Source organism: Chelonia mydas, chromosome 10, assembly GCF_015237465.2.
Source record: "Chelonia mydas isolate rCheMyd1 chromosome 10, rCheMyd1.pri.v2, whole genome shotgun sequence".
Classification (NCBI taxonomy): Eukaryota; Metazoa; Chordata; order Testudines; family Cheloniidae; genus Chelonia; species Chelonia mydas.
In genome coordinates, this window is record NC_051250.2 from 76,332,901 (window position 1) to 76,351,378 (window position 18,478).

General features: G+C 44.3%; 2 protein-coding genes across 3 annotated transcripts in view; both read right to left on the reverse strand.

Annotated features, from left to right (window-relative positions):
* CHSY1 (chondroitin sulfate synthase 1) overlaps positions 1-4,321 on the reverse strand; it is a 111,049-nt gene extending 106,728 nt beyond the window's left edge. Inside the window, exon 1 of the mRNA XM_043523962.1 lies at positions 3,823-4,321. The gene's annotated coding sequence lies outside the window, so the exon portion shown is untranslated. The remainder of the gene's footprint in view (positions 1-3,822) is intronic.
* Positions 4,322-10,004: 5,683 nt separating this feature from the next.
* SELENOS (selenoprotein S) lies at positions 10,005-18,464 on the reverse strand. 2 transcript variants are annotated; one of them, XM_037910184.2, is made up of 6 exons: positions 18,256-18,464; positions 17,805-17,939; positions 16,050-16,156; positions 14,330-14,419; positions 14,140-14,218; positions 10,005-10,855 (listed from the first exon to the last, which is right to left on the reverse strand). In XM_037910184.2, exons 1-6 carry the CDS (start codon positions 18,332-18,334, stop codon positions 10,773-10,775), a joined length of 573 nt encoding a protein of 190 aa, XP_037766112.1. In that variant the 5' UTR covers positions 18,335-18,464; the 3' UTR covers positions 10,005-10,772. The 2 variants fall into 2 exon arrangements, with proteins under 2 accessions (XP_037766112.1, XP_037766113.1); XM_037910185.2 differs by having other exon boundaries at positions 14,143-14,218; positions 18,256-18,446.
* Between the last annotated feature and the right edge of the window lie 14 nt (positions 18,465-18,478).

Consider the following 18,478-nt stretch of genomic DNA (forward strand, 5'->3'; position numbering starts at 1 on the left):
TATGTCCGGTTTTGTAAGCAAGTAGTTTTTAAGTGAGGTGAAACTTGGGGTACATGAGACAAATCAGACTCCTGAAAGGGGTACAGTAGTCTGGAAAGGGTCAGAATCACTGAGATAGGGCATTCTTGGCTAGATTTTATTGGGTGGGGGATCGCTGTATACACAAGAAAATAAAGCAAGCACCTTTTCTGAATTAGAAGGCGGCAATTCCATTGCCGGACTCTGCAGAGGTAAGCTTTACTCTCACAGTTTATGACATTACCAAAGCCCCCAGTGGAACTGAAGCCCTGTAATTCACAAGAGAGAGGACATGCCGCGTGGCCCAGGATAGACAGGAATGGCATCTAACCGCACAGGAAGGATTCAGATTCAAAATTCACATTATTTATTCCATGTCACTCACATAACTAGGAGCAGAGGCTGATGTGTGAGAATATTAGTCACACACTACTAGACAAAATGCTAAATCTTTTAGCTGTCGATTAAACTAAGCTTCAAATCCCAACTGGGCTGACCGGGGCCTTCCATCCTTCGACAGATAGCATGACGTTCACTGTGCAGAGGCCTGTCAGGTAAAACAAGTGTCCTAGCTGTTCTTTGTGAACAGTATGGGCGCCAAAGCACACTTGGGTACAATACATTTGCCCTGACACTAGCCTCACCAAAGTTTTGGCTCCCTTTCGTCATTGTGCAATGCACTACGCTACTGCAGAGGTAGCTGCATTTCAGTAGTGAAGTATGTTTGTAGTTCAGGGAGAACTTTGGTATCTCTGAGGATGAAAGGTTCTGTTTAAATGTAAAAATAGCCACTTCTATATACAGGGAGATTATGGGATACTGGACACACTAATGCTCTTGGAAATAGCACTAGGATATTGGAGACACCATAAAGCAGTGGTGGGCGAACCGCGGCCACTGGGAGCTGCGGGGGGCCGTGAAAAAATGTCTCGTGGCCCGCAATCAGATTACCCTCAGGGGCCATATGTGGGCCGCAGGTTGCCCATCCACTGCCATAAAGTGAATGACACGTTACCTACCATCATCTGTGGAACGATCCCAGACTTGATCCTTGGTAGTTCAAGAAAATCCCTGCATGCATAATTTAACCTCATTATAACCCTTGATTCTTGCCTAAAATCACTGACGCCCATAGGAGTTCTTGCCCGTAACAAAGATAAAGGAAGGCAACATGACTACAACACTGCATAAGGCAAGATGTCAGACTAACTCCAATTTAGTCCTTCCTGCCACCACACTATACTGCACCCAGACCACAATAGTTTGGTTTACACCGACAATTACTTGGCATTGGAAGGGAATGGGTCATGCTGCATGATCGCACTTCATACAGCAGCCACCCAAATAAACATTAGTTTATCATTTGCATCTTATATTAGTTGACACTAAAAAAAAAAAAAAAAAAAGCACATTACATTTTTACTATAGTTATGTAAACCCACAACTACAGATACACACACTTTTTCCTTCCACTCTGCATGTGGATTTTGTGAAATCGTTGCAAAGAAAACTTAGATAACTTTTCAAGATTTGCGAGAAGTACATGTCCTTGCTCCTTCAACTCATTGCTACTAATATAGAACATTCAGAATATGACATTCACTCTCCCAAACATCAGCAGCATAGATACAAATAGAAAATTGAGCACTTAGTTAGGACCAAACACACAATTTAAATCCACGTCTAGTTGTCAAGCTGCAGGTCAACATTATCCTGAACGATAATGAGGCTTTGTATATATTTTATGTACATGGATAAAGCAGAGAGATTTCATTCTTTTGGGATGAGTGGAGTTTGTGGGACAGCCACAGGGAAAGCGCATCTGCTATATGATTGACAGAGAAAGGCTAACTTGTTTGGTACACATTATTGGCTGGTAATTTTGCTCTTTTCGCTTATCCTGTGGAAAACCCTGTGATCAGCATATTATAAATACTTAAATAATGTAACGGTGCATTATAAATTCATTACTATTTTTTAAATGATGGAGTTAAAGAAAGAGAGTAGTTTTTAACTGCTCTAGGATCCTAATTGTTACGGTTCTTTGGTAACCAGTGTTCAAACCCAAGTCTTTAAAACTCTTCCGACCCTGGAAAATGAGCACACTTCACATATTCAGGGTAACACAGTCAAGTTAGAAAAATCTAGCGGGGCAACTAGTAATACTTGTCTGTGTCACAGTATTTCCAGCACTGCTGTGTTTTCCTGGACGATGCAGAAACCCTGCTGCTCCCTCCAGACTTCCAACACTCACTGCTCTTCTCCTCAGCCTTCCCTGGTCCTGACACTGACCAAACCCAGCTTCTCCTTTCATTTGAATCACAGGGGTGATACACGTTAGGCCTGAGGCATAAACCTGGAACAATGCTGCTCTCCTATGGTCTAACGTAGTAATGCAGCAGTAGGCTCCATGGGCTTCCTGCAGGAAAAGACGAGACTGCTGCTGCATTTGATCACTACAACAATTCAGACCTTGCAGTCACAGAAGGAAACTTTGTTTCATGCATTTTGCTACCCTTCTCTCATTTAACTCCAGCCTCATTTAACTTTTGGAAGTGTCTGGAAAATATATATTTTAGAAGTGACAGCTGGGGACACAGTGTCTGGGGTGTCTTATACCTAAGCAGTAAGGCAAACAGCGTTTGTACGTCTGGTTAAACACAAAAGCCATTATTGGGTTTACAGGAGAAGATACTTAGAGCAGAAAGATGGTCAGGTCACAGCTTTTAATGAAGGTTTTGTTACTACTACTAATAAAAAAAATAATAATGTTTCCCACTGACAGCATCCTCTAGTTTTCATACATACAGTTGGAGAGCCCTAAAAACAGGAAGCACATTTACAAAGTGACCTCTCAAAGATCAAGTTCCTGATTTCCCCTCCACTCCCTTTTAAAAAGGAAAACAGACAATTCTCAGAATTTGCCCTCAAAACATTTCACACCCCACAAAACTAACCATTTCATTTTTTGCCATAAAATGTCAGCAACCAATCGGAATCTGCACCGTGTCCTCGTGGAATGGCGATGAGTGAGATCACTAAAGAGAGGGGTCTGTAGTGAAAGAAGGAGAAGCAATGGAGGTGAAGCAGACTTGGCTTGAGGCAACTGATAGCAAACTGTTCCTTTTAAACCTTTCCTTCAAACTTACCCCTGGGGCAGGCATCAGTTTGTTTCAGAGGGATTTGCGGTCTCAGAACGTCACAAGGCAGTAAAACATTTCCACTGTCAACATAACCTCAGAGAGCCCTTTTGGCTGCTGCCACAATACAACTTATAAAAACCATTAACATTTTACTGTTGGGGATCTGAGTTTACAATGGTATTTCCCAACACAGGGAGCAGGCTCTCCCATAGGGGAATCCCAGACTACTTAGGCTTTGCTGTGGGATAGAGAATAGGAGCAAGCAGCTTTGACCCTAGGCTTGATTCACCTTCCCAGGCCAAGTGTAGCTCCTACAGCTACAGGAAGCAGCTGGTGGCCTCCTGAAAACCACTCACCATCAATCCATGTTCCAGCAGCAGCCCTAATGCATCCAGCCACACAAGGAACTCCCACACGCTGGGCAACATGCATAGGCAGCTGCCAAGTGCCCGGGCTTCTTTTTGCTCTCATAGAGCTCAGCAACTCAGCCTCTCGAAGCTACCAAAGGAGGCCTCAATCCATGCAGTGTGCCCTGCAGTTAGCAGTCACCACAAGACACAAACCGGGAGGGAAAACAGAGGCAGAAGTTAAAAATGCACAGGAGAAGAGAGCATGGATGGAGGGGGGCATGGTGAAAGGAGTCGGAATAGGGGCTGCCTACCTGTCAATCCATCATGGCAGGTGCTTGCAGGAAGAGGCTAGGAACCAGAGGTTTAAACCCACCTGTAGGTCCCCACGGGGAGTGAATTGAGCAGGGCCTTAATCTAGACCATTGGGCCCTGATCTTCAAAGGTATTTAAATCCGTAGGAGTTAGGCACCTCCTACCCTTGAAGGATCTGGGCCTTGATCAGGTTACAAAAGCATTCTGTTCATGAGTGGGACTCTCAAGCGGTAAGTGTGGTGGGGTGGTCAAGTTTGGGACAGCTGAGTTCTCTAGTTGGAAGCTTGCACTGCACCACCCACAGAAGTGGATGTGGGCCAGGTCACACCAAGCCAGCGATAGGGTACTTTTCCATTGCATGCCACACACTCCCAAATCTAAGCTTTTCTTCTAAAGAAAGTCAAGTCCCCAGCTCATCTGGTTGCAAACAGGCTATTTTTACACTTGAAAACAGCACCATTTCCGAAAGGGCTTATCAGTGATCTGTTCGCCAGTAGCGGTGCTGACTGTGATAAGTGCAGATAAGGACAAACTGCACACAGCACTGCCTCAGCTAAACCGACTGCAGAAATGGAGCTACTTCCTAACATAGACAAAGCCAACATCTTCACCATTCAATGGGATGACGACTGATGAGGGGACTGACCGGCTAAGCGGCAGTTCTGCAGAAAAGGACCTGGGGGTTACAGTGTATGAGAAGCTGGATATGAGTCAACAGTGTGCCCTTGTTGTCAAGAAGGCATATTGGGCTGCATTAGTGGGAGCATTGCCAGCAGATTGATTCCCCTCTATTTGGCACTGGTGAGGCCACATCTGGAGTACTGCATCCAGTTTGGGCCCCCCCCCCACTACAGAAGGGATGTGGACAAGTTGGAGAGAGTCCAGCAGAGGGCAGTGAAAATGATTAGGGGGCTGGGGCACATGACTTACGAGGAGAGGATTACGGAACTGGGCTTATTTAGTGTGCAAAAGAGAAGAGTGAGGGGGGATTTGATAGCAGCCTTCATCTACCTGAAGGGGGGTTCCAAAGAGGATGGAGCTGGGCTGTTTTCAGTGGTGGCAGATGACAGAGCAAGGAGCAATGGTCTCAAGTTGCAGCAAGGGAGATCTAGGTTGGTTATCAGGAAACACTATTTCACTAGGAGGGTGGTGAAGCACTGGAATGGGTTCCGTAGGGAGGTGGTGGAATCTCTATCCTTAGAGGTTTTTAAGGTCAGGCTTGACAAAGCCCTGGCTGGGATGATTTAGTTGGTGTTGGTCCTGCTTTGAGCAGGGGATTGGACTAGATGACCTCCTAAGGTCCCTTCCAACCCTGATATTCTATGATTCTATGATGCTGTCATGTGCAGCCAGCCTGAAACAACCCAGGTGGGAAATGCCTCATTGATCTCCAGGAGAAGTTGACTAAAAAGCCAAGAGATGATTTAAAAGTCAACCCTCTTAAGCATTTCATTGCTAATAAAACATGCAGGGAAATAGAGGGACTATTGTATTTGGTGAAATCCTTCTACATAGGACACATCTACACCGCAGCTGAGAGCGAGCTTCCCAGACTGGGTAGAAAGACTCACATTAGCAGGGCACCTGAGCTCAGATCCAGGGGTTGCGTGGGCTTGAGAGCCCGAGCTGCAGCTCAAGCCACACCGTCTGCGCTGCTGTTTTAAGTGCTTTGCTTGAGCCCAGCGAGCACGAGTCGTTCTACCCACGCTGGGAGGCTCACTCCCTGCTGCAGTGTAGACATAAACCTGGGGCTGGGCTCCTATGGGTATGTACTACTAATTAGGTTCTACTTAAACCATGCTGAGGCCTTGTGCAGATCTCCTGCACAGAGGAAGATTTCGTCCATTGTAGAGCTCTGCACAATCCTCCAGGAGTAGTATTTTGAGATCGTGAGAGCATAAAGCTTAGCTTTCAGTGGAACTCAATAGAGTACTTTCCCCCTCCTTCTGACCCCTGGCTACCCCCTTCACTATGAGCTCCAACTAGTGCTAGGATTCTCTTCCCAAGAAACGGAATACGTCGGATGAGTATCACAGAAAACTGGCTAAGGTTAAAATCAACTAGACCATACACTAATCTACCAAGGGAAGCACTGAAAGCCTCAGATCACCGAGAACTTCAAAATTACACCAGACAAAACTCTAGAAAACGCAGCAGAACTTGTTTTACTGCAAGAGGGAAGCTACTTATGTGGAGGGCTGGCTGGAAAACAAGAAGTCAGTTATGCAAAATTTGTTTGAGGTTTCTGCATTTCATTCTATTATAATGTGGAATGAAGCCAAGATCTTTCAAATAGTTCTGCAAAGAATCCCAAAACAAAGCAGCCCCATGTGAGAGAGCAGCCAATATCCTGGGGGTTAGGGCACTCAGATAGGAAGTGGGCAAACCAGGCTCAAGTCCGTGGCCTATCAGAGACTTGAACCTGGGTCTTCCCATCATGCCCTAATGGCTTGGCTGCTCTGGAATGGGTTTCTTTGTCCTGTTTTGACCAGCAATTCCATCCTGGGCCTGAGAAACCTTCCCAATGAAAGTTTAGTCGAAACTGATATCTTTCAAGTCTAGCTGTATTTCTAAGGGCAGGGATCGGCGGGTAGTGATCGATCTATCGGGGATCGATTTATCGCATCTCGTCTAGACGCGATAAATCGATCCCCAAACATGCTCCCCGTCGACTCCAGAACTCCAGCTCGCGAGAGGCGGAAGTGGAGTTGACGGGGGAGCGGCAGCAGTCGACTCGCCGCTGTCCTCACGGCCAGGTAAGTCGACCTAAGATATGCCGACTTCAGCTACGCTATTCACGTAGCTGAAGTTGCGTATCTTAGGTTGACCCCCCCCCCCCCAAGTGTAGACCAGGGCTAAGGCACCTAACACCTTGGAAAGAGATTTTCAAAGGCACAAACTTAACTCCTTTATGTCTTTGAAATTCTACCCCAAAGGTGTCTTATGCTTGGAGGTTTAAACAGTATTTGTATTAACTAGAAACTCTGTATTGTTCTAGCAAAATAAGTGTCAGTCTTAATGTTTTACAGGATAATCTCTGCCAGAGAAATATCTCCAGTAAATGCACAACAGTGCAATTACAGCAGTTATTAAGCAATAAGCTTTTAAACCAGAGAACACTGGTGTGTTTAATGAAGGCAACGAGTGTAGGGTAGAATCCTGTATCATTGCCGTTTGTTGGAATTTGGACATTGTCTTAAATAGGAGCGTGGCACTCCACAGTTATGTTATAACCCCATTTTCACTCACTTGTAGTTCTGGATAACTCTTCCTCTGGGCTAAAACTTTCCATATTTGCTTTCAGTCCAGAACTGATCTGCTTTTTAGATGTCTGAGGGAAAAAGCTTCCAGCTGTTTGAGTAATTGCAAGCCAAAAACAAATATAAAGCCGGGGTGCGCGGGAGGGGAGAACAGGGAGTAGGATTTTTAATTCGCTCGCTATTAACTCTAAAATGACTGATTCAAGAAGACTTAAATTTGACATGTTTCACAGACCTGAAGATTAAGGTGGGTTTTTTTGTTTTTGGTTTGTTTTGAAAGTTACCAGTCACTAAATAAACTAACTCCATCCTCAGTGCGCATCTCTTAAGTTGCTAAAGAAGGAACAAAAATTGACATGACTAGTAGAACTGGGCAAAACATTTATAGTTTGTCAGAAAAGAACATCTCCGATCACCCGTGAAAACTGCTTGTGAATTTGACCCAATTAGTTTTGACTGGGCAAAAGTTTTTCAAGGCCAGCTTCAGAAAAGAGAGAGTGAGAGGGTACATTTCCCCTTCTAACCAATGATGAGGGCATTTGTTGGGATGCAGGAAAGCCAGGGTTTAATCCCCTCTCTGGAGCAGGGACTTGAATTCAGCTTTCCTGTGAGCATCCTGACCACTGGGCTAAGGGGTATTCTAGGGTGAGCTACTCTCAGGCATGCCTGTTGAAGCTGTTCCATTTTGTATAAATATTCACTGTGCCAGAGTGAGCTCCCCTTCAGCTTGGTGATTAAAGCACTTGGTTGGAAGGGAGGAGACATGGAAGCAAATCTTCTCTGCCCCATCCAAAAGACAATCATTTGCCCAGCTCTAATGATCAGGGAGCTCAGTGAAACACACATTCCCACTGCCTGGCCTGAACAAGGAAGTCCTGACAGAGGGAGCACGGCGCACCTAATAAAGATCCATATAACTCAAAAGCTACCTTTAAACAAACAAGCAAATTGGGAGTCTGGGAACAAGGTGAGTGCAAAGGAACTATTCCCCCACCCACCTTTGATTCTGCCTCTTTAGAATCTTTGTCATTTGGGGCATTTTGCACCTTTCATTCAAAATTAAACGTCGCTTTCTATGGTGAAGATAGCATCCCAGTGTTAAACCCATGCTGCTGCCCAGTTAACCCAGCCTTAGGGAACACTCATGCTCAACCACAGGGGCCTGAAGACAGCCCTGCCACCCCATTCACTCCCATGATAGGTGATCTTCAAAATCTACTAATGGAGCTTTTCCTGGCCTCCCGTTTTCCTTTGCTTTATTCAACAATGAAAGCCCCAAGAAGTGAAATGCCTCACGCTACAGTACATAGCACACACATACTCATGGACGTTTGAGGGTATGAATCTAAGCACACAGAGGCCAGGAAATGAAAAGATGGTTTTGATAGAATATTAACAGCCTTCTCATTGCACATTCTGAATGCATTTAGATATATCCCTTACAAGCTAAAATCAAAATGACATATGTAACGGGAGAAGACTACATTGGGAGATTCTTCACTCTTCCAGTTCCTGACTAGGGACTTTAAAGCTCATAAGATTAAATGATACTTGGCTGAAAGTGTCCATTTATGGTCAGCGGTTGAAAGTTGGGAACATAAGATGTAGGGGGTAGTCGCTATAAAGATTTGTGAACTCATAAAATGGAATATCCGTGCAGAAATAGCAGGGAAGAGTCTCCAAGTGTGTGTTTAGAAGCACAATTTTGCAAGGGGCTTTAAGCTAGTTTAGTGAAATAGGGCACTGTGCATACGAACTCAAAATAAAGAGACCAGAGCCGTGTGGATACTTGCCATATGCCTTTGATGGGAACTTTTCATGCTTTATCTTGCAAGATCCACAAAGAAGGACTAGCCAAAGCCACCCAGGTTTCTGATAAAAGTACTGAAGAGGGGGTGACACTTATAAATCAGCTGCCTTTAGATCAACACTGTGTCCACCCACACAGCTGAATATATGCCAAAAAAGAAGGATGAAGAGCCTATACTCTTTATTCACTTACTGTTTAGAGCATGTAGAATTTACACAGGCTGGAGTTTAACTCATTTGCAAACTGTCGACTCTTTTCAGCACAAATGTTCTGGACCCTTCACACAGCATAGACCGACAGCAGGGTACAGGACAGGCTTCTGTATCCAGCTGAGCTATTCAGCATGAAAGACTGCCAGGCCACCAGCCCATGTTGGAAGATTTCTGCAGTGCCTCTGGTGGAGAGAAGCAAGATGGTACACAGGAAATTACTCTAGTGGCCTCCAGATGAAAGACCTGATCCTGCCTGGGGACCTACTAGACTCATGCAGGTTCCCACTGATGTCATCAGCACAGGGGTCACCATGAATGGATCACACTGTAGGATCAGAGCCACAGAAGTTATAAATTATTGTTCTTCTGTTTGAAGGTGTTAGTTTTCAAGTTAACCAGCCCAAGATATTTCCACCACCCCAAAAAGCCAGAGATTATTGACTACAGCCTGGAAAGAGCTACTGACCGTCTCCAATCATTTGAAAGCACAAGGCCCTTGCCATATGTTTTTCAGCATAAGCTCTCCAATTGTAAAGGCTGGACAAGACTCAATTGCTGAGGATCTGTTTTACTCCATTTTCCAACATTTGTAACTGTCCAAAGCTTTTAGTTTCTAGCCTGATATTTTCCGCATTTTGGTCTCGGCCTGAAGGCGATTTATTTATTTATTAGAAAACGGACATTCGGCATTGAAATAGCCACCAATGAAAATTAGAAGGGTTAAAAAAAAATCACTGAGGGACGCCATCAAAATGTCAGGCCAAGCATTAATGCTGAATTAGTAGTCAAAAAACGTAACCACACAATCCAGGAAGTATCTTGCTTTAGTCACATTTATTGAACTAGAACAGGTACCTCCTATGTAAAAAGATGCTGTAAAAACCACAGTATTGCAAATACTAAGTTTACAATTTATTTCCAATGGTATTCAATATTTACAGTGTTTTGTTTTACAAAACTGTTGAAATAAAAAAAAAAAGATATAGCAAGAAACCCGCATCTACTGTCTAGTATCAGTGATCCTCACTGGTTTGTTTACCATTTATGAGGACAACATCATTCAGTGCAGCTTGTCACAGAGACTCATCTATAATAACTGGCCTTTTGTACTAAACCCATGACATTTGAGCCCTTGGAGCCATGCTCTAAATCACCCACTGAAAGGTTTAGCACTTAGAAACCAGCAAAAATATTAAGTCAGATTTGAAGTGCCCCCAAGAATGGAAATATCATACAGGCAAGCCCTATTCTCACAGGTCTTTGTCACCCATATGCCTTTGTGCACCCCCACCCCCATGAGGAAGGTAACATCCCCATTTTACAGATGGGTAAACTGAGGCACAGATCGTTAAGGAACTTGCCTCAGGTCACACAGGCAGTCTCCTGACCAGCCAGGCATAGAAGCCAGACTTCGTGACTAAGTCACATGCTTTAGCCATAGACCACGCTTCTTCTTTAGATAAGCGAAAGACAACTGTTGATTGACATTCTGTTCCCTGTATAATCTTCAGTCTGTTAAAATCTGTGTGTCATGTACATTTGTTTCTAAGTCTACACCTGTACTAAACCAAGCCCCAAAAGAGTCACTGTGACATGCAAGCTGCAGGCAGTTGAATAGTGGGTCAGATTAGGCCTGCTAGTGTCATTAGACACCAGTAAGGTTAGCCTCATCCACTTGAAGATGGACCTCCTCTGCGACCTGGTCTCCAAGCACAGGTTCCACCGCCTTCTCCAGACAAAGGATTATAACCTGCAACGACAGAGGAGGGATAGTAAAAACACGGACAATTGAGAGTTAGAGGTAAACCCCAGTCAGGAGGGGATTTATTTTGTAACACAATCCAACAGTCCATGTCATCAATAACTGAAGTCTGGCGATTTTAAGAGGTTACATATCACAGTACAGCATTCATGTTTCACAAGTTTGGCCCACTCCAACAGAGAAATTAAGTGGCAGAAGGACTTCCAAAATGCACAAGGGAGATGTGTAGTTTGCAGTGATAACACTATACATAACAAAGTCTGCATCACAGACATAGCACTGCTCATTCATTATTGCACACCATTAAGCTCCATTTTTTTGCCATGAGGTTAAACTCTGTAACCTCTTTAAAGTAAACTTCTGACAGAAGCGGCATTGCTGCTGGTGTTAGAGAAGTGCAGGCCTCTCATCCCCATGGGTCTGGCAATTTTGGTTTTATATTTACTTTTCTCGTTTCATAAGATAAAGCAGACAGACACTGATTTTTAGTTGGATTTCCCAATGTGATAAACACCAGATTCAGTCACCTTTTACAAGGGTACACTTGGGAAAGATATAGGCTTGCAAATGTCTCGTCTAATGATTTTGTCCATACACGATCAGCAGACAGATTACTACTCTCTGTTATACTGACTGAGCAGTTTTCAATATTAACCTATTCCATTCAAACCTCCACTACTTTCCCCATCATTACAGAAGTTATCTTGTTCACTGAACAACTAAAAGTTCTGTTTTCAGAATTTTATTCAGCCTGCAGGATTCTTCAACTGACCCTTGTTTACCTCATGAGCAGAATACAGCCATCCAATTCCATAATCTGTCATTTAAACATGGATTCTGCTTGGGATGAAGCTAGAATAGGTGGCAGGAGAGGGAAATGACTGAAGGAACCAACTGATGTTATGACATTTCTTAGCTTAGCTGCAGCCCATTCTTTGTTATTCTCTGATTTCCTGTTCATAACAGTTTTAATGCTCGGCATTCCGTGGTAACAGACTACTAGAGTATGCTGATGATAAACAACATACAACGGTCCAGAGACGCAGCCGTGTTAGTCTGTATCCGCAAGAAGAACAGGAGTACTTGTGGCACCTTAGAGACTAACAAATTTATTTGAGCATAAGCTTTTGTGAGCTACAGCTCACTTCATCGGATGCATGCAGTGGAAAACACAGTAGAACGATTTTTTATACACAGAGAACATGAAACAATGGGTGTTACCATACACACTATAACAAGAGTGATCAGCTAAGGTGATACATACAACGTGTTTGGCATTGATGGCAGTCAATCTCACATTCAAGTAGGATTTTCAACTCAATAGTAAAATGAACTATTGACTAAACATATTAAAGATGCGACAAGGTTCTTTGTGCAGCTATTGTAACTTATTCACTGCTGTACTCTCAAGGTGTATTCCTTCTGCTTTGGTACATTCATTGGTAGGATCACCTGGACAATCACTAATGGCAATACCAATTAGAATATTGGTCCCAAATTGGGCTTTATTATTAGGGAAAGTAGGTGCATTGTACATGGGGCGGGGGGAAGAGACTGGCTGTGTGGCTTTTATCTATAGTAGTGATATCATGGCTCAATCACTGTGGCATCTGAGCAGTCAGGCAAATGAAATGCTGCATGAAACTAAAATTACACTTACATTTGCGTAAAATAAAAACAAAACGCAGACGAGACGTATCTAAAAAAACCAGTGCTCGAAGATACACACAAAGAGACCAGACAGCATGCTGTGGGGCTCCTTTTATTTACCCTGACCAAAAGAAGTTACCAAAAAAAAAAAAAAAGTTAATCAAAATCTACATTTTCTAAGATCAGGAGACAGTACAGTAACTCCTCACTTAACGCTGTAGTTATGTTCCTGAAAAATGCGACTTTATGTGAAACGATATTAAGCAAATCTAATTTCCCCATAAGAATTAATGTGGTGGTGTTAGGTTCCAGGGACATTTTTTTCACCAGACAGAAGACATTATGTACACATACAGTACAAGTTTTATACAATTTTAAACAAACACTTTAATATTGTACACGGCAATGAATGATTGTAAAGCTTGGTTGAGGTGGTGAAGTCAGATAGTGGGATATTTCCCAGGGAATGCCTTGCTGCTAAATGATGAACTAGCGCTCGGCTGAGCCCTCAAGGGTTAATACGCTGTTGTTAATGTAGCCTTACACTCTACAAGGCAGCATGGACTGAGGCAGGAGGGAGGAAACACAATAGATGCAGTCAGGGCAATAGCTGCAAACACTTCCCTGCAAAAACTGAACATGCTGATGAGCCCATGCTATCCAGCTGGAGTGCACCACTCCACTCCCTCCTCCTGACGGCACATGCACGGCTGCACAAGTGCTGACTTTCCAAAGTGCGGAGGGGTGCATGAAAGAGAAAGAAAGAGAGAAACGTGCACTGCCCCTTTAAGTACGCTGACCCCACTTCAAGTACGTTGCCCTTTTAAGCAGATCAGCCAGGTCAGACAGGAAGCAACAGCTTCCAGCAAGCCTCCCCCCGCCAAGCTCTGTCTCCTCCTCCGCTTTGTGGAGAGGGGGTACGGAGCAGGGGACAGGAGCGGCGGGACATCCCACCGCAGGCAGGAAGCTCCCGGGAGCAGCTCCAAGGCAGAGCGCAGGTCAGGAGCAGCTGGGGGAGGGCGGCACCTGAACTGCTGCTGGGCAGCTGCCAAGCCACATACCTTACAGGGAATTTAGGGAAGCTGATGGGGGGGCGGAGGGGAAGCTGCTGGCCCCCCCAAGTTCTAATCCCCACAAGGAGGGGCTGTTCGTCCAGAGAATCCTGCAAGCAATGGACAAAGCAAGCAGCTGCCAAACAATGTTATTAGGGAGCATTGCGCAACTTTAAACAAGCTTGTTCCCTAATAGATCAGCAACAATGGAACAATGTTAACTCGGACAAGGTTAAGTGAGGAGTTACTGGATCTCTGAGTCATGCTAAAAAGTTTTCTCAAGGGGCTGTAATACAGTCAGGTTTCCCCACAGCAGAAACAAACAGGCCCAAAGATTTTCCTCTGTAACATATAGCAGAACGTGGCTACAAAAGTTGAACTGACTTTGTACTGACTACAGTGCTCAAATATAAGACTCCTCCAACAAGACATGAGCTGTATCAAGAATCAAGGCGTACCCTCCGTCTCAACAAAGAGACACAAAATCACCCACGTATAAAATAACCATCTAGATAGCCGAATAAGTATTTCATTTTCCATAACTGACAGACACCCAGTTTTCATACTTACTACCTCCTCGCAAAGGTTTTTTGTTAGGTTTAGGCTTCGGGACTGTTGACGACGCAGAAGCAGTGGATTCTATTTCTTGCTGTTCAGACAAATGAAAATTATTTAGAGCTTGTCAACTTGTGGTTTTCAACTAGTTATCTAACTAAAGATATTTGCTGCAACATGTGAAGTTTAAGAAGAGTAAAGTTACCTGGTTCAGTTTCAGATTTCCTTTATAGCTTTTTCCTTCTTGCATGCTTTCCCATATTGCTATCTTTTGCCTTCTCTTCTCTTCTTCAAGCTGGGTGGGTGGGGGGAGGGGGGAAATAGAAGAATTTGTAACACTGTTTGACGATATAATTAACTGGAACAATCCCCAAAAAGCCAACAGCTAAAGTGCTGCCATTTTAGCATAGAAAAAAATCATAAACCAAACACACAAACAAAACATACAATTCCTACTTTTCCTTGCCTTAGCTAAAGAAGTAATATCTAAGTCTTTCCAACCACACTGCACAGGGATGGGAAAGAATATGACTTTAAATCATAACTGCACCTCTTTTCCATGTGCTGAGACAAATTGAAATAATAAAATGAAACGTTAAGTAAAGAGCTAGCTAGATTTTAGTATATATAAAAAAAAAGGTCTTCTTGAAAGCAAATCTTTACAAATCATGGCTATGAAGGCATTTAAAATATCAGAGGCTTTTGGTGGAAGAAAACATTGTTCAAATGAAGCGTTGAAAAGCAGAATAAAGCATATTTTCACATGGAATAAACATAATCATCAGCACATGAAAATTCTACCAGAATCTTTCTTAAAGTAATTTATCGAATAGGCAGTACAGGCTAATGGTTAACACATCAGACTCCTTTATTCTTAAGGATGGGAAAGAAAAAGAGGTATATTAGTTTGCCCAGAGTCAAAGAAAGCAAGGCTCTCTCAGTCTAAATGCATTGGGTTAGATTTCCTCAAAGATGGCTATTCTCCTCCTGAACACAGTTTTCCATTTGATATTTGAAGAAATCCTGGTAGCAAAAGTCTAACTACACTGATAGGGACTCCAACGCTTGAAGATTACTTATGAAGAGATATTACCATCTCTATTCACTGCGGGGAGAAAATAAAGCGAACTAGGATTAGTGAGGTTCTTTACTGCTATTCTGATTATTAGCTTTCCCATGCTGTTACCTAGAGGAGACAGCATCATTGAATTATGTGGTATTCCTCATTAGTGCAAGTTGCACTCTACAGCTTTTTAAGGCCTCGTGGAGTTGCACTGGCACTCAATTTCCTGAAAAATTAAGTTTGCTATTGAGCATACAAATTCCATGTGTAATTGTGTGGTTAACTGGCATGCTAATATAGCCAGTGAAGAATCCTTTTGCATACACATAACCCAGGTTTGCATGCACAATCACAGTCCAAGTCTGACTTTTTCAAGAATCAGGCCTATAGAGTTTTCTCTTATTGTATGTTTTAGGAGAAAAAAGTATTAACTAGGTCAGTTACTTCAGGAAGGAGTAGAACAAATAGTGGAAACAGTCCAGCATGAATGAATTTCCTGCATCTTAGCAGGATCTAATCATTTTGACTGATCAAGATCATCAAAGCTTCAACTCAAGCAAGCACTTCGGCATTTGGGCTTAAGACAATTATTCTCCTTATGCCAAAAGTCTTTGAAGTAATAGAAATGGAATACATCAGTCTTCACCATTTGACCCGTAAGCCTTGGGTAATCTTCCAAGCCTTCTGTTCCAAACAGAATATGGAAGAAATCCAGGAGTTCACAGATCTTCTAAAATTTGGTCAGGTATAAACCTACTCTGTACCAAAAAAAAAAACCACCCCAAAAACCACCCACCACACACACAAAAACTGGACTGCGAATTAAGAAGTTAAATAAACGTCCTCCTGGCCCTCACATTACCTGTCTTTGCTTTTCTTTGTATTTTTCAGCTTGTTCATTCAATTCCTCTTGCATCCTGAAGCGAGCTGCTGCCAGAGCTTCTTGCCGTCTCACCACTACATCAGGTTCTATGAGATCATGAAAAAAAGTTGGCAAAACGATCATCTTCAAAGAATCTTGATACAGAAGTGTAACCATACAGCTCTATAGTTGCTCTGGAAGAAACTGTAGCTGAAGCTTACTTTCTAACTAATCTTTTCCAATAACTTATATACTGATCCAACTGCTGATCACATTTAGAATTTTTGGAATGATCATTAACCCATTACAGTTAACCCGCCCATCAACAATTTAACGTTGCCATTCTAGTGTTTGAAACTGGTTGATAAGAATTATTTCAGAACTACCTACCCATACTCCTGCAGGGAATCCACTTTCATCTACATACAGAACTTTTTCTATTAGGAATCATTAACAAACCAGCCCAGACTCCCTCCCATTCCTTTCCAATTGCTCCTACTTGTCTCATCATAACAATAAAGTGGAAGATCCAACATGCTCTATCAGAGACATGATTTATGAAGATATTATACACCTTCCTCTCCAAGGAGAAAGCAGATAGCCTGATACAGGTCACCTATTGTATCCACCTCTCTCCCTGCTGCCTTTTGAAAGTGTCACAGGGGAAAAGGCTGACTTCCCCCCAGAAAACCCCAAAAAACCTCAGATATTTTACTCAGCGTTTTCTACTTGTTAATACAGGGAAGTTTCATATTTTCTATGCAAGAGTTGTATGTTGATATGTATTAAATCATGAATAAATAATTGTTTGGATAGAGAAGTTTCAGCAGTAGTTGTGTAAAATACTGGGTTTTTGGCATGTCATTTTTTCCCCTGTGACTTAGTATTTCCATTGCAGCCTGCAACAATGGAACACAATTTTTAGAAAAAAAAGATTCCTGTGGAGTTTCATTGCACAGTGACATCCGGTTATCCCGATGAAAGAAAGCCAGCATGCAAAGGGAAGGCAATAGGTGGTTTCAAACTGAAACAAAGCCTGGACTGCGTACAATTTACAACCTAGTGGCACAGTTCAAGAGATAAGATAGCATACACAGTAGGCAGCTACGCACAAACATGACCTATGAAGTTGGTGGCGCTAAGGGATAAGGAGGAGGAAGTGACTGGCAAATACTAATCAGGAGGGTTTGCAAAGCATAACAAAAACATCTTGCAGTTTCTCTGGCAATTCTATAGGGTGCTCAACTTCCGTGGTGATGAACCCTGAAGTATTTTGGCACCACGGTATCATATAAGTCACTATACAGAACGTGTTGCTTTCAAGATCATAGTCAAGACGCATTATCCCCAAACCCTATGCTATCCTGCAGCACCTCTCTTCACTGCTTCCTTTATTTCTCTCTTCTCCTTTCAGGCCACCCTCCACCTTTGGCAAAGCCTTCCCAGTCTTCAACGCCACATTTCACTAAGCCTTACCCACTGACCTCCTCGCCAGTAAGGGCTCTGCACCTTTGCTGCCTGAAAAGTTGCCCTGGGTATCACGTCTGTGTTAGTTCATAAGATCCTTAGAGCAGGAACGTTGTCACATACTGGCGTTTAACAAAGCTCTCCACATCTGATCTTCCACCAATAACCGTGACTTTGGGAAGCCTTCCAAGGTATTACGCCCAAGGACCCACCATAAAGGATCTAAACAGCGGATCTAAACCAGGGCAAGTGAACGTGCCACCCCAGAGCCAATGGAGATTTACAAACCAAGTGGTGCCCCGGCTGCATCGGGTCGGTTCCTCCTCTGGGCTCTCATCTTTTCAGCCAACTTCTGGACAACGAGGTAGACAGCGACGCAGCCGAAGAGGATGTACCAGCCGTAGCTGGCCAGCAGCCAGCCCACTGGGGAAAGAGGAGAGGGACGCGTCAAGCCAGAGGTGTCAAGGCTGGGCCTGGATTCCCCCTTGCTGCCGGGGAAGAGGATCCGTGGGGGCTCATCCCCCCGCACTCCTGTGGGGCCTGTCACCCCTCACCCCCCCCCCCACGGGCCATGGCAGGCTACACGCTGGGGGGGGGGCAGCCCCCAGGTCGGCGCTTAGCTCCAGAGCCCAGGCCCCCTCACGAGCGACCCTGCCCCCCAGACCCCCCCCAACCGCCTCGGGGCGGGCGTTACCCCCAGAGCCCGCCCCCGGCCCAGCCCAGGGCCCCGGCCGCTCACCCGACTGCTGCAGGGCCTGGATCCCCTCCTGCTCCAGCACGGGCCTGCCGGGACCCGGCGCCCCCCCGCCCAGCTCCATCCCGCCGGCCACGGCCTCCCCTCACAGCGAGCCGGATTCACTGGGCCAGCCCGCCTGACCGCCACGTCCGGGAGCAGGTACCGCCCCCGGCGCTCTTCCCCGGGCCAGGCGACACGTAGCCAGGGCCTGGAGAGGCTCCGCCAA

Coding starts and splice junctions, on each gene's coding strand:
- SELENOS (XM_037910184.2), bottom strand. CDS start 18,334: ATGGAGCTGGGCGGGGGGGCGCCGGGTCCCGGCAGGCCCGTGCTGGAG. Junction 17,940..18,255: donor CCAGGCCCTGCAGCAGTCGG/GTGAGCGGCCGG, acceptor CTCTTTCCCCAG/TGGGCTGGCTGCTGGCCAGC. Junction 10,856..14,139: donor AAAACCTTTGCGAGGAGGTA/GTAAGTATGAAA, acceptor CTGTCGTTGCAG/GTTATAATCCTTTGTCTGGA.